At 29.4% G+C, this 12,988-nt stretch overlaps 1 protein-coding gene across 1 annotated transcript; it reads right to left on the bottom strand.

Annotated features, from left to right (window-relative positions):
- Positions 1–7,345: 7,345 nt before the first annotated feature.
- Positions 7,346–9,646, bottom strand: LOC131605253 (CRAL-TRIO domain-containing protein C3H8.02-like). Its single transcript, XM_058877634.1, has 6 exons — positions 9,468–9,646; positions 9,204–9,356; positions 8,952–9,098; positions 8,081–8,233; positions 7,846–7,968; positions 7,346–7,740 (listed from the first exon to the last, which is right to left on the bottom strand). The coding sequence occupies exons 1-6, from the start codon at positions 9,597–9,599 to the stop codon at positions 7,663–7,665; spliced, it is 786 nt and encodes a 261-aa protein (XP_058733617.1). The 5' UTR covers positions 9,600–9,646; the 3' UTR covers positions 7,346–7,662.
- Positions 9,647–12,988: the final 3,342 nt, after the last annotated feature.

The following is a 12,988-nucleotide window of genomic DNA, read 5'->3' as shown; positions in this document are numbered from 1 at the left end:
ATCACAATTTTTATAAAATTTGAACATTTTTATTAAGGTGTCAGATTTATAGTACGCGTATTAGATTTTAAAAAAAAACATTGTCAAGACAAAATCTATTATAATTGTCCATGTGTTAATTCTTCTTCAATCTAGAGGAGTTTGTCCCGATTAATAGTCTATTTAAAAGGATGATGTCGAGTTAAAATAGCTTATGGGTGAGATAAGTTATACAAGCTCCATATCAGCGTATGTATCTGATCGAGATATCATGAAAATTTTACTTTGTACCCGTACAATTATACCCATAGTCTTACACGAAAAAAATTTGGACCGAAATACCCTTGTATAAATAATATATATTTTAAAATTTTTCACTTTTTCCTTACATTTCAAAAAAAAAAATTGAAACAGCCAAAAATATATAAACCGGAACACTTTTCCAAAGTCTTCCGGTTTAGAAAAAAACACACCGGAACACTTAAAAAAAGAGTTCCGGTAGTTTTCAAGATGTTTGAAGTTGCATACCGGATCACTTATTTAAAGTGTTCCGGTGGTTTATTTTTTTAAAATAATCTAGACTTTACGCAACGGTTTAAAACCGTCGCCTAAAATGAATGAAAAATAATTAAAACGTTGCCTAAAGTATAGTTTTTAAAAAGCGTACAGTCTTGGATTTAACAATCACTTTAGGCAACATTTTTTCTCTGTTGGTAAATATCTTTTGGCAACACTTTATAACCATTGCCTAAAGACTAGAATTTTTTTTAAAAAAATTAAACCACCGGAACACTTTTTTTAAAGTGTTCCGAACGTAGCTACAACCACCATTTTAAACATCTACCGGAACTCTTTTTCTAAGTGTTCCGGTGTGTTTTTTTAAACCGGAAGACTTTGAAAAAGTGTTCCGGTTTATATATTTTTTGCTGTTTCAAATTTTTTTTCTGAAATGTGAGGAAAAAGTGAAAAATTTTAAAATATGTATTATTTATACAAGGGTATTTCGGTCCAATTTTTTTTATGTAGGAATATGGATATAATTGTAGGGGTAGAAAGTAAAATTTTCAGATATAACTAGTAAGAAACCCGTGCTGTCGCACGGGTAGGGGTGGCAAAATGGATGGATTGGATGGATTTGGATTGGATTGTTAATGGATGGATCAAAGCGATCCATTAATCCGTTAACAATCCACTAAATTTTCTTTTGAAAAATCCAATCCAATCCATCCACTAAGAGATATAATCCATCCAATCCATCCATTAAGGTATTTCTAATGGATGGATATCCATCCATCCATAAAATTAACTTAAATTCTTTTTTTTTATTAATTTTACAAAAACAATTTTTTTATGAAACTTTTTAAAAGAATTTTAATTATAAATATTTGTCTCTATAGCAACTCTAATCAACTAACGTCTTGATTAACCTTACTTTTTTTTATTATTAACTTTCTAATTCTAAGAAAATTAAAATTCATTGTGTCGCAATTAAACTATTTTAACATGAATGTTAAATTAAATAAATTCAATGCGTACCAATTAAACAATTTTAGCGTTAATATTAAATTAAATATAGACAAAGTATCTGAGCATCATTAATTTTTTTCAAGGAGATACTGTACATATTGTATCATTAATCATGCATCATCAATTTTAACGTTAATACTAACGTTAATATTCATACTTTTTTACAATATGATACAGGAAAGAAAATTTATGGGTGTGAATATTATGAGAAACAAAAATGTTAAAAAATTGTTTAATTTTAAATTTTTCATGTTTTTTAATAAAAAAGTAATTTATTAAGTAATAAACTAAAATCCATTGGATTTATAAAATGAGATGGATGGATTGAATCCATCCATGTAGTTTGATGGATGGATTGGACCAATCCATTAAATTTGTTTTTTGGTTAATGGATGGATTGGATGGATAAATTATTGGATGGATTGGATGGATATTCTCTTAATGGATTTTATTGCCACCCCTACGCACGGGTCTCGTTTGGATCCACATTACACGTTTCAATGATTACATTGTGATCAGCTTATAAATATTCACGTAATTTTAATTATATACTAATAATATATACCAACTTTTAAGTCTTGATTCATATTTATAATAAATCGTACAATACCAACTTTTAAACATTGATTTATATTGATAATAAATCGTACAGTCATTTTTATAACTTCAATTATATAAAACAACTACAAAAAAAATAATTAAAAGATAGATATTAAAATGATCAATAAATAGGTGCATATCATAGATATGTTCACATCTACCCGTGAATCCAGATTAGTTAACAAACCCATGTTGAATCCAAATGATTTAACTTAAAAAACTTATTAACTTATTTTAGATATTACCCCATTTTTTCAAACCTAAAATGTATGACAGCTCCCGTCAAATTTCAGTTTTAAAACTTTCTTATTATATTGTATTTATATTTTTTTTACAATCTACAATGTATGACAGCTCCTCATTAAATTAAAATTTTCAATTTTCTCATTAGATCATATTTACAAATTTAGAAATGTAAAAGTATGATAGTGACTACATTGTGATCGGTTCATAAATATTTACGTAGTTTCAATAATATACTAATAATATATAAAAAAAATTAAGTATTGATTCGTATTTATAATAAATCGTACAATACCAACGCTTAAGCATTGATTTGTATTTATAATAAATCGTACAACCATTTTTAAAACTTCAATTATATAAAACAACACCAAAAGAAATACTTAAAAGATAGACATTAAATGATCAATCAATAGTTGGTATATCATAGATATGTTCACATCTATCCGTGAATCTAGATGAGTTAACAAACCCCAGTTGAATCCACAAATTTATTAAACCTATTTTAGATATTAGTCAATGTTTCCAAACCTAAAATGTATAACAGCTCCCGTCAATTCAACCTCACGATCATAGGCAAAAAGGCTGATAGTACATTTTAGGCCTCAACCACAAAAGGGTTAATAGACATTTACACCCATGTAATGTTAGTGAATTTTGATTTTCCCTCCTCCGTTGTCAAAGGCAGGTTTTGGTAACGATTTTTTTGAAAAAACCGTATAGTGGTAAAGATTTAACTATAATAAAATAATTAGAGGTCCTATTTAACTCCATTTTAATAGTGGTAAAGATTTATGGGGTCCTATTTAGTTACAATTTAATTGTAAAAAATTTGAGGCCCTGTGCAGTAAGCCGCCTTGCACGCCCTGAAAGACGGCCCTATAAATTTGGTGGACAAAATTGAAATTAAAATCGGTGGAATCTTCATTGAACATATAAGATAAAACATGGACCTAATTTTAGAGGATCTAGAGTAAGATTGTTTTAAATATTATTATTTATTAAATTTTAATCCTTGTTTGTAAGTAAAATGTTATTATATAAAGTAATTCAAGTTTTGATTGGCTTTGTTATTTATAGGGTAAATAGAGTTCACTGCACGTAGTGGAACCATTAAGGCATTAAGCAGAAACCATAGAAACTTTTTTTCGGGCATATAAAACATTTGACCCATTTATCTTAATGCTTCAGCTATGTAAAGGGAAAATGTTTCTTTGTTAAAAGATTTGGTGAATCTTTTGTTTTGGTTTATACAAGTGTATTTAATAATTAGATATATAATTATTATTCGATATAGAATATTTTTATTTACAATTGTCTTTTCAGTGTACAATTTTTAAAACAATTTCAGTAATTAATGAAATTAAGCCATCAGATTTGTTAATAAAAATTAATTATTAATTGATTTCAATAAACAATAAATTTATATTAAGTGGATATTAATTTTGATTAAAGTATTGAGCTTTTTGTAGATAGACTTATTAGTCTGATTGCTTAAATTGATTAGCAGCAATGTTACTCCATCCTACAAAATGGGAAAAAAAAGAAAAGAATGCTGCTAAAATAAAAACGGAAAATACTAATGTCTAATCTGCCCATTATAATTAGTTTAATTGTTAGTTTTAATTAGAAGGTAATTAATGAATTTTATAGTATTTAAATTTTTTATAGATATATATTAAATTTAAAAATAGAAATAATAATCCATTATTGATTGTTAGTTATCAATTTAATTTTGCAGTAAAAACTACGAATTTTTTAAAAATCCGGTGATGATGATTCCGACTCTACTATTCTTCCAGCAAAATACAATAACTATCTATAATAATAGTATTAATTAATAAAAGTACTATTTTTTACACTGAGCTATTATGCTTGGATAACGGGTGGTCCTAAAAAGCCATTGTAAGTAGGCACCAATAAATATTGTCAATGGACAAATAGCTGTAGAAAAAAAAACCTTATAAAGTACTGTATTTTGTTTTGTTCTGGAAGTAAGCTTGAATCGAGGGTTTTCTTCCTAAAAAGTCTGATATCACTTCAGTAGAATCCTTCGCTTCTCCCGGGGCCAATACCTGCAAAAAAGCATCAACTCAAGCACATGAATATATACAAAATTTCTAATAACAATCTCTGATGTCTGATTCAGAAAAATTGGAATGTCATTGTCATTGATTACTTGTTCCTAAATTGCATGCCGGGAAGCTGGTTTGAAACACCATTGCAAAATATTGAAGCGAATATTATATTTGCAGCAAAAACATGAAACATTGCCTGAGTCATTTTTTATTATTCAACTCATTGATTAAGGAAGACTCTCAGAGACAATAATCTTAAGAAAAACTACAGGATGATTGGAATTTTGAATATGTTTGCAATGAAAAATAATTATCATGAAATAAGACCACTATTGTAAGGCATTAATGGAAGAACGGCGGAAGGGGAATGATGTTGATTAGCCATGGGTTATGGCTCCACAGAATTTCAGAGCCTAAAAACAAATAGAGAGGTTGTAGTAGAGAGGGTGTAATAGAGGGCTCATAGTTTGAATCTGTAGCCACACAAATTAAATATCATGGAATCAATAACATGAAGATAAGTTTTGTGGATTGAAATGGAGAGGCATTGGGTTTATGTAATAGTTCAATATGGTGATAGTTCAATTGATTTGATAGCTCGAAGAACTCAAGAGTTTTGTGGAAAGTTGTACCTTGGTGGTTATTTGAAATGTGACTTTCCATTTTCCACATCTATGCATGTACATGATTATTAGGTGTAAAGAATTCAAATTAGCATTATTACTTTTGTTACTTGAATACTAATAATGATGATGTGATTTTAGTGATAAAAAATAAATAAATATTGTATGAAAATGTAATGTGTTGATACATCAGATGCAATAAATGTCAAATCAATATGGTGATAGTAGTGTTACAAAATGTCTAATCTACCCATTGTAATTAGTTTAATTGTTAATTTTAATTAGAGGGTAATTAATGGATTTCATAGTACTTAGATTTTTATATATGTATATTAGATAGATATTAGACATAGAACACATTTATGGCTAATTGAGAATGCTATGATACAAGATTTAGACAATCAAGTATAATTCTCAATCCTCATAAAAAGGTCATGCCAAGGGGCAATCGCCTTAAATTTAAATGTTATTGTCGCATTTCTTCTAAAATTAAATAAACAATATGTTTCATAAAAGCTACCAAGACTATTATACAATATGGATGATATAACAAAATAACGAGGAATCTCATTAACTTGTAGTTTGGATGCGAGTGGAACTCATCCATGCCCTTACAAGATAATGAGCAACCCTATTTTAATTTGCCAATGAACAATAACTATCTTATAATTTGGATGAGAATGCAACACATTCAGACGCTATTTGTCTAAGTTCAATAATGCATCTAGTACAATTTTACAATCCTATTACAAACTAAACAGTATGAAATCTAAGCTATGAGCTACTAACTAGAAGGAGGTCAAAAGATCTTCTCCTTCTACTGTAAAGAGGTGAGCATAAATTCAGAATGTTTGTGAAAAATAAAAGTATTCGTGTGAGCTCTAAAAAAAAAGCCAAATTTTTTTTTTTAACCGGCATTAAATGAAATAAAATCTAAGTTGGAATTGATGAAAGCAAAATATGTATTTTTTTTTTAAACTTCAATTTTGGTCACTGACCACTTTTGTGTTGGGTCAGTCAATACAGAACTTTGTTCTAGTTTTAAATGAGTTTTCTGCAAGTGGACGGTAGAATTGATTCTCTTGAATTAGTCGGTTGCAAGGTTGGATATCAAGATTTAAAAAAAATAAAATTGTAAATGTAAAGTGTATTATGACTTGGTGAGCAACCATAATATGGCTAATTACAAATTACCTCCCTAAAAAAGAGTATCTCTACATTTTTCAGATGCTCTAAAGATGTGACAATGATAGATTCACCAAGGTGGTCTTTGAGCATGGGTATGGCGGACGGACTATCGCATATGATCAAAAATTTGTCACGGTTAAATCATAGTTAAATAGGATCTCATAAAATATTTTCTATGCTGAACCATGATTAAATAGGACTTCTAATTGTTTTGTCATGGTTGAACAAAAACTTACCTACAACAATATTCCAACAAGAGAAATAAAGGAACATTGCTCCATATACTCTTCCATATATAGTTTGGGCTGTGACAGAGATGATAGCCTGAGAGAAATATTTAGCCTTGAGGACACATGTAAGTGTATGTTTGGTTTGGCTTTTGGAAGGGTCAAAAGCACTTCTATAGATGTAGAATTGATTTTGAGTGATTTAAAGATGTTTGTTTAGGCAAAAGTAGAATTGATTTTGTCTCCAGAATTGATTCTACTTGAAGCTAGAATTTGTAGCTTCTACCTCCAGAATTGATTCTGGATGTTTTTTACACCGAAATTTATTATTCAATTCACTTTTACATAAATGTATCCAAAAATAAATCAATTCTGCTAAACTCAATTCTGATAGAATCAATTCTACCAAACTCAATTCTACTAGAATCAATTCCATCCTTGTTTTCACAACAAAAGTAGCTACTTTTATTGAGGAAGATTGTATCTGGTGACTGTCATTTTGGTTAATTTGAATGGTGAATTTCTGTTAAATAGGTGCAACTCTCCCGCAGAACTGCGAGATAGAGAGAATTGGAAAACCTGTGATTCATATTGCTAAAGAGAAAAAATATAAAACCATGAACATAATTGAGGACAAACCAGGCAATCCAGTAATCATTGACAAACTAAAGCCAATTATTAGTGGAACATATTCAGCATTTTCACAAACTAAATTTCAATTATAGTGTCAAGAACCAATATCAATAAATGTCAAGTGTCAACTTAATGCATTGATTATGTATTTTCATGAAAAATACTAATTGAATACTGTCATTCTCGTTAACCAGAGAAATTGACTTCACAATCATTATAACAGTCAAATCTTGTATTTGCAGTGGAATGATTTAAGGAAAAAGAATTATCTTTTTTATTTCAAACGTCAATTTGTACTATTGTTACAAACATAAAATGAAAATATGCACACGAAAAAACAACAATAAACTGACAATGCATTCTTGTTCCTCGGACGTGATGGCCAAAACAAAACCTGTCTTCCAGGTATATGAATCTGTCTCTTCAGTATTGCCTCTATATGGTATTACTCTTACAAGGAGGTGATTTCAATTTCAACTTACTAATACAATTCTCTTATCTCTGCCGTAATTTTTGTTATATTCCTCTATTTCTGCAATTTTTCACATCTTCCAAAAACCACTTTTAACCTCTGAAGTTTGGTGGCAAAGTTTCATCTGTAAAATATTCCTTCCTCACAGTCTCTGCAGAGCAAAATCTTGCCTGTAAAAGAGAACAAAAACGAGAACGGGGCATAATTAGGGCGAGAAAGACAAATAATAAGTAGAGCATGCATAATTAGGGCGACAAAGAAAAAAAATCACTTACCAGAGAAGCATATGATTTTAACAACGGTTTGGTAAGTTGCCAAATTGGTTTAAACACAAAAGGAGCATCCACAAACAATACTTGAGATAATCGCTTTGGATAGTAACAATAGAACACATCAAACTGTCAAAAATAAAGAAATATCTGAGAATTTACAAACACAAGTCAAATTTGGCGATGCCACTATGGACATATCAACTAAAGATATTTGGCAAATAGCAAAAGAAACACATACCAAAAATGTCAAGTATTTAAGATCAGCATTTTCTGTACCAAAACCTCTGAGATCAAATATTCCAAGTATCTGTTCTTTCCCAGGTGGAAGCTTACTCAATGCCTTCTCAATTAAGAAAACACATAACTTCTCATCATCTACAGGCTCCTGTGCCTGTGACATAGTGTGGTTTATGCAAAATCAGGCAATCTCATTCCTCAAATTCAAGTTCTATGACACAGAATATAAGTGTCAATTGCAAATTATGAAGGGCTAGAAGAGCATAAAAGATGTTTTGGTTTCATGCATGTACATCCCAGAAAATTGCATTGGTCGAAATTGTAGCCTGGTCGAGTAACAGGGTCGAATTAACCCGGATGACTTCGCTCTTAAGCACTTCACCCCTCTAGGCCTCATGCTTGGGGGATTGTGTACATTTCGGGAATTGACCAGAAGGTCGGCGAGCCGGATCCTAACCAAGTTGGACATGACATAGGCCGCCCGAAGGCGGGATATCCAAGACAAGTATTTATGGGCGTTTATCACATGACGCCAGCATATCAAAACATGTCTCGTTAAATGCATTAATAGTCGAATAATCGGCTATTATGGCTCTTCATGAGGATTAACTGCATTCATGGTCCTTGTCTCACATGAGGCTAGAGAAATAATCAGTATAAAAGGAAGCGTATATCAAACCAAAAGGCAGACTCAATCCAGACAGAGAAATCACATACTGTGGAGCTATTTAACTAGTGTTCTTTGCGTGAACATCGCAGTTAACCACATCTATATTCATTCTAATTGTTGCAGAAAACATAACAAGAGAAAAAGAGTAATCCAAAAGGGTTTGAAATATTAACAAATATGAGTTGTAATATTCTACACTTACTTTAGGAAAATGCTTTGCTGCAACCACGACAAGCACGGGCCTACCATCGATATCTAGAAAGTCATGTATATAAGCTTTTCCAGTTTTAGCAACATCTTTAACAGATTCTTCAGTCAATTTAGAGACCTCAAAATCTTGACGCCATTTCTAATGAAGTAGAAAGGAAAAGTAATAACAAGTACTGAATTTGTAAACATGAATGTAAGGTCTGAAAAATGAATGATGATATAATTATTATGAGAAGAAGGATACAATGGTTTTAACCAACTTAGAAACAGCTTCTTCAACAGAAAATTTTCGATCTTTGAGAAACCATAGTATCATATCTTCATCATCCCTACCATTTCTACCAACAGGAAGAGTATGGTGTTCTTTTTCAAGCTTCTCCTTCACTTCCAGAACTAACTGCAAAATTCTCAAAAGAAAACAATCAAAATTTTGATTGTGTAAGTTGAATAATGGTTATTTGGGGTAGAGATGAAGTAAAGAACGGAAAAGATTGAAAGAAAGAAGTACCTTGCGTGAGTCATTGGGTTGCAGATTGAGTTGAAGGTTAGAGCACCGAACCACGAATTTGGTTCTAAAGGAAAGTGTTGAAGCAAGACGAAGGGTGGTGGTGGTTGTTGGGTAGACACGCACCAGCGCCATTCAATTTTGTGTCTACTATGTTTTCTTCCAACTCTGTCTCTATCTATCCACACCGCTGCATCCGCATTGTATATTTTATTTCATATAAATACTTTTTTTGTTACTTTTTTTTTTTAATAATTTTTTTATACTTTTAAATACATAATGACTAATGTATTTAATTTATTTAGATTATATATGAATTAGATATATAATTATTTAATGGTTGTGCATACACACCAATATAAAACAAATTCAGCCACTAAACTCATTAAAAAAAATTAATTATAGTGAATATAATCTATCATATAAGAAAAGTCTACCATTTGCTCTTCTCTAAGCTATGCCACATTAGCATCTCTTCCCACAATAATCCACATCATTTCTTCCAATTTTTGCCTTTTGATCATTAGTTTTATTTGTGGGCTGCGGCAGTTTTTTCCTTGATCATTGAACTTCTCTGCATTCAACTTCTCAACCTCTCATGATCTTGCAGTTACACATTCTTTACTCTCTCTGCCTATCCACGTTCCAAACCGCTTCCACCCAAATCATTGTGATTTATTGTTTTCCCCTTTCCACTTCCAATCTTCCCTATATTTATGCAATTGAAGTAATAGTTTCAGAATCGTTTCAAAAGGAGAATCTGTGATATCAAAAAGGAGAAACAGGGTACCAACCAAAATATCTTATACGGCGACGAATCTGGGGTTTCCGACGTTACAGCGGATCTGACGTTTTCATCGGTTTTACAGAGGGGTGCAATTTTCCGGTGGTAGATCAATTATGCTGCGTTTCCGGTGGCGAGTTTGGTGGTCTCGGGTTCGATATGGTTGATGTGTGACTTTTTCAATTTTCTGCAAACCTCATTACGATTCTTTATGCAATTTCGATGTTTTTCAATTTGTTGCAAGGATGGTATGATAATTCAATCTCTTCGTTTGTTTGTTTTTGTTTTTTTATTTCGATTTTTTTAGCTTTTCCTTTGTAATTTGTCAACTTTTTTTATTTCAAATGGAAGATATGGAAGCATCAACTGTAGAAAAAGTGTGCTGCTGAAATTTTATTTCATCCGGTATAAGACAAGTTGTTGTGGAGCGGGCACTGCTGTTGATACAGAGGGCATTAACAGGTATCGTTAATAATGCTTACATTTCATGTTGCCCATTTTTTTTACACTGCTGCTAATAGTTTTAAGATAGTTTCTTAATCCATCCCCTTCTACTCCATAAATAAATTTTGTTGAGCTATATATAGGATGACATAGAAAAGTTGGTATCCAAGCTAGAAGATGAAGTTCAGGCTCTCGACGAAGGGACTGTGTTCTTACCGAATTGGGTATATATGTTTTTCTTCAGTTATTCGTATTTATTTCGTTTTACTTAATCGAGTAACCATTTTTATTAACAGGTGCAATGTTTTATATTAAGAGTCATTTTTATGTTTTGAGATGTTAGGTTGTTTAGTTTATGTTTGACGCAGTTTTATCGGCTAGCGACTTCAATGTAGTGGAATTTTAACAGACTGGTATTGTTTCGTGATATATGATTTGGTACAATCTGTTGTTGCAACTATAGAAGTGTTATAACACTTTGGCTATTATTGTGTATGTATATTGGCCTCACTGTTATTTGGGCAGCATTGAACACAATGAAACACGGGAGAATTCTGATCCACAATGAAACACCTGCCATTGAAATGTCATTTAGATTTAGTTACATACCAAAAGAGTAATTATAATAACATTTTATCACCTGTGAAATGATTAATCATTATTAGCCTGGATACTATTTGATTTTATGTTAATTGTGTTTTATTTTAATTCTTTAAACCACTCATTTATACATGGAATGTCTTTGTTCTAATTATTGTTCCTATTTTTCTTTTCCAGGATAACAAGACATTCAAAACTTCATCTACAAACATCCACACAGATGTTGATTTTGAGTTACAAATATAGAAATTGTTACCAGGATTAATAAACAATCATTATAAATTTATTTTTAGTTTCTATTTATCCTTTGATGACCCAATTTTGATCTAAATTGATTATATATATTATATATATATATATATATATATATATATATATATATATATATATATATATATATATATAAATAGGTGATATAAATAATGAAAATAAATAGTATTGAATGTATATTTATGACATTTACATGAATATATTATACAAATATAATATTTTATGTCTTATAATAAAAATTATAAGTATATATAATGAAATGCTATTTTGGAGAAATCTATATATGAAATATTTTAAATTTGAATGATTTTATATATTAGAAATCTTGGATAAATAACTATTCTTGATAGTTAGTATAACTATTTATAGTTTATTGTTATTTTATTTGTGATTTGTGATATGAATAGAAACAAATACGTAACAAAAAATTATTAATTAATAATTAAATATAAATTTTTAAAATTTATATAAATATTTAATGAGCTATAATAAATCATGATTATATTTTAATGTCAATTACATTTTATTTGTAATATGAATAGAAATAAATATACATAACTAATAAAGATTAATTTTATAAATTATTTTATTATTTAAATATTACTTGACTACTAATGATATGAATTCTCTAAATATATTGGTGATAAATTTAAATAAATCCACGTTATAATTTATGGACTTTATTTTAGCACATATTATTTTATTTTATTTTAACTTGAAACATAATTATCTAACTTCTCTAAATTAAATATATTTAGAGTTGAGTATGCTGGCTAATCTGCGCGCTTTGTTTAATTGTTACGCATAAATCCGCAAATTAAACAGGTTTAGTGCTCTTTATCCACAACTATTAACAAAACTCTTTATCCGCAACTATTAACAAATTGTGAGTAGTATTTAAAAAAAGAGGAGAAAATTGGATAAAACATTACACAAAATATTTATTCAACTTCTCTAACTATAATGGATTAATTACAATACAATAAAAACTAATTATAATAATTATATTTAATATTAGAAATTATTTTATTATTTTAATTTAACTTGAATAATAATTATTTAACTTCTCTAATTATAATTAGAGTTGAGTATTATGGGTGAAAATATTTTACTGATACTGTGAAAAAACAAAAACAGAAAAATATTCATGTCATTAGTTGAATCAATTACTTCAACAATATATCCTTTTAATTGATTGAAAATATATCCTTCAACAATATAAAAAGTTACAGTATTAATATAATGAAAAGTAATATCCCTTTAATGTCTCTATTTGAGATTAGTTTGAAGAGTTTAGATTTTAAATAAAAAAAAGTTATTAGTTTTATTGTAAAATTAGTTTTTATTTATAAAATTAGTATAAATTAGTATAATATTTTATATAAGTGTATTAAAAAAATTACTAATTTTTTTATATCAATGTCTT

The sequence above is a fragment of the Vicia villosa genome, linkage group LG1 (assembly GCF_029867415.1).
Source record: "Vicia villosa cultivar HV-30 ecotype Madison, WI linkage group LG1, Vvil1.0, whole genome shotgun sequence".
Lineage (NCBI taxonomy): Eukaryota > Viridiplantae > Streptophyta > Magnoliopsida > Fabales > Fabaceae > Vicia > Vicia villosa.
This window is presented reverse-complemented; position numbering and strand designations above follow the sequence as displayed.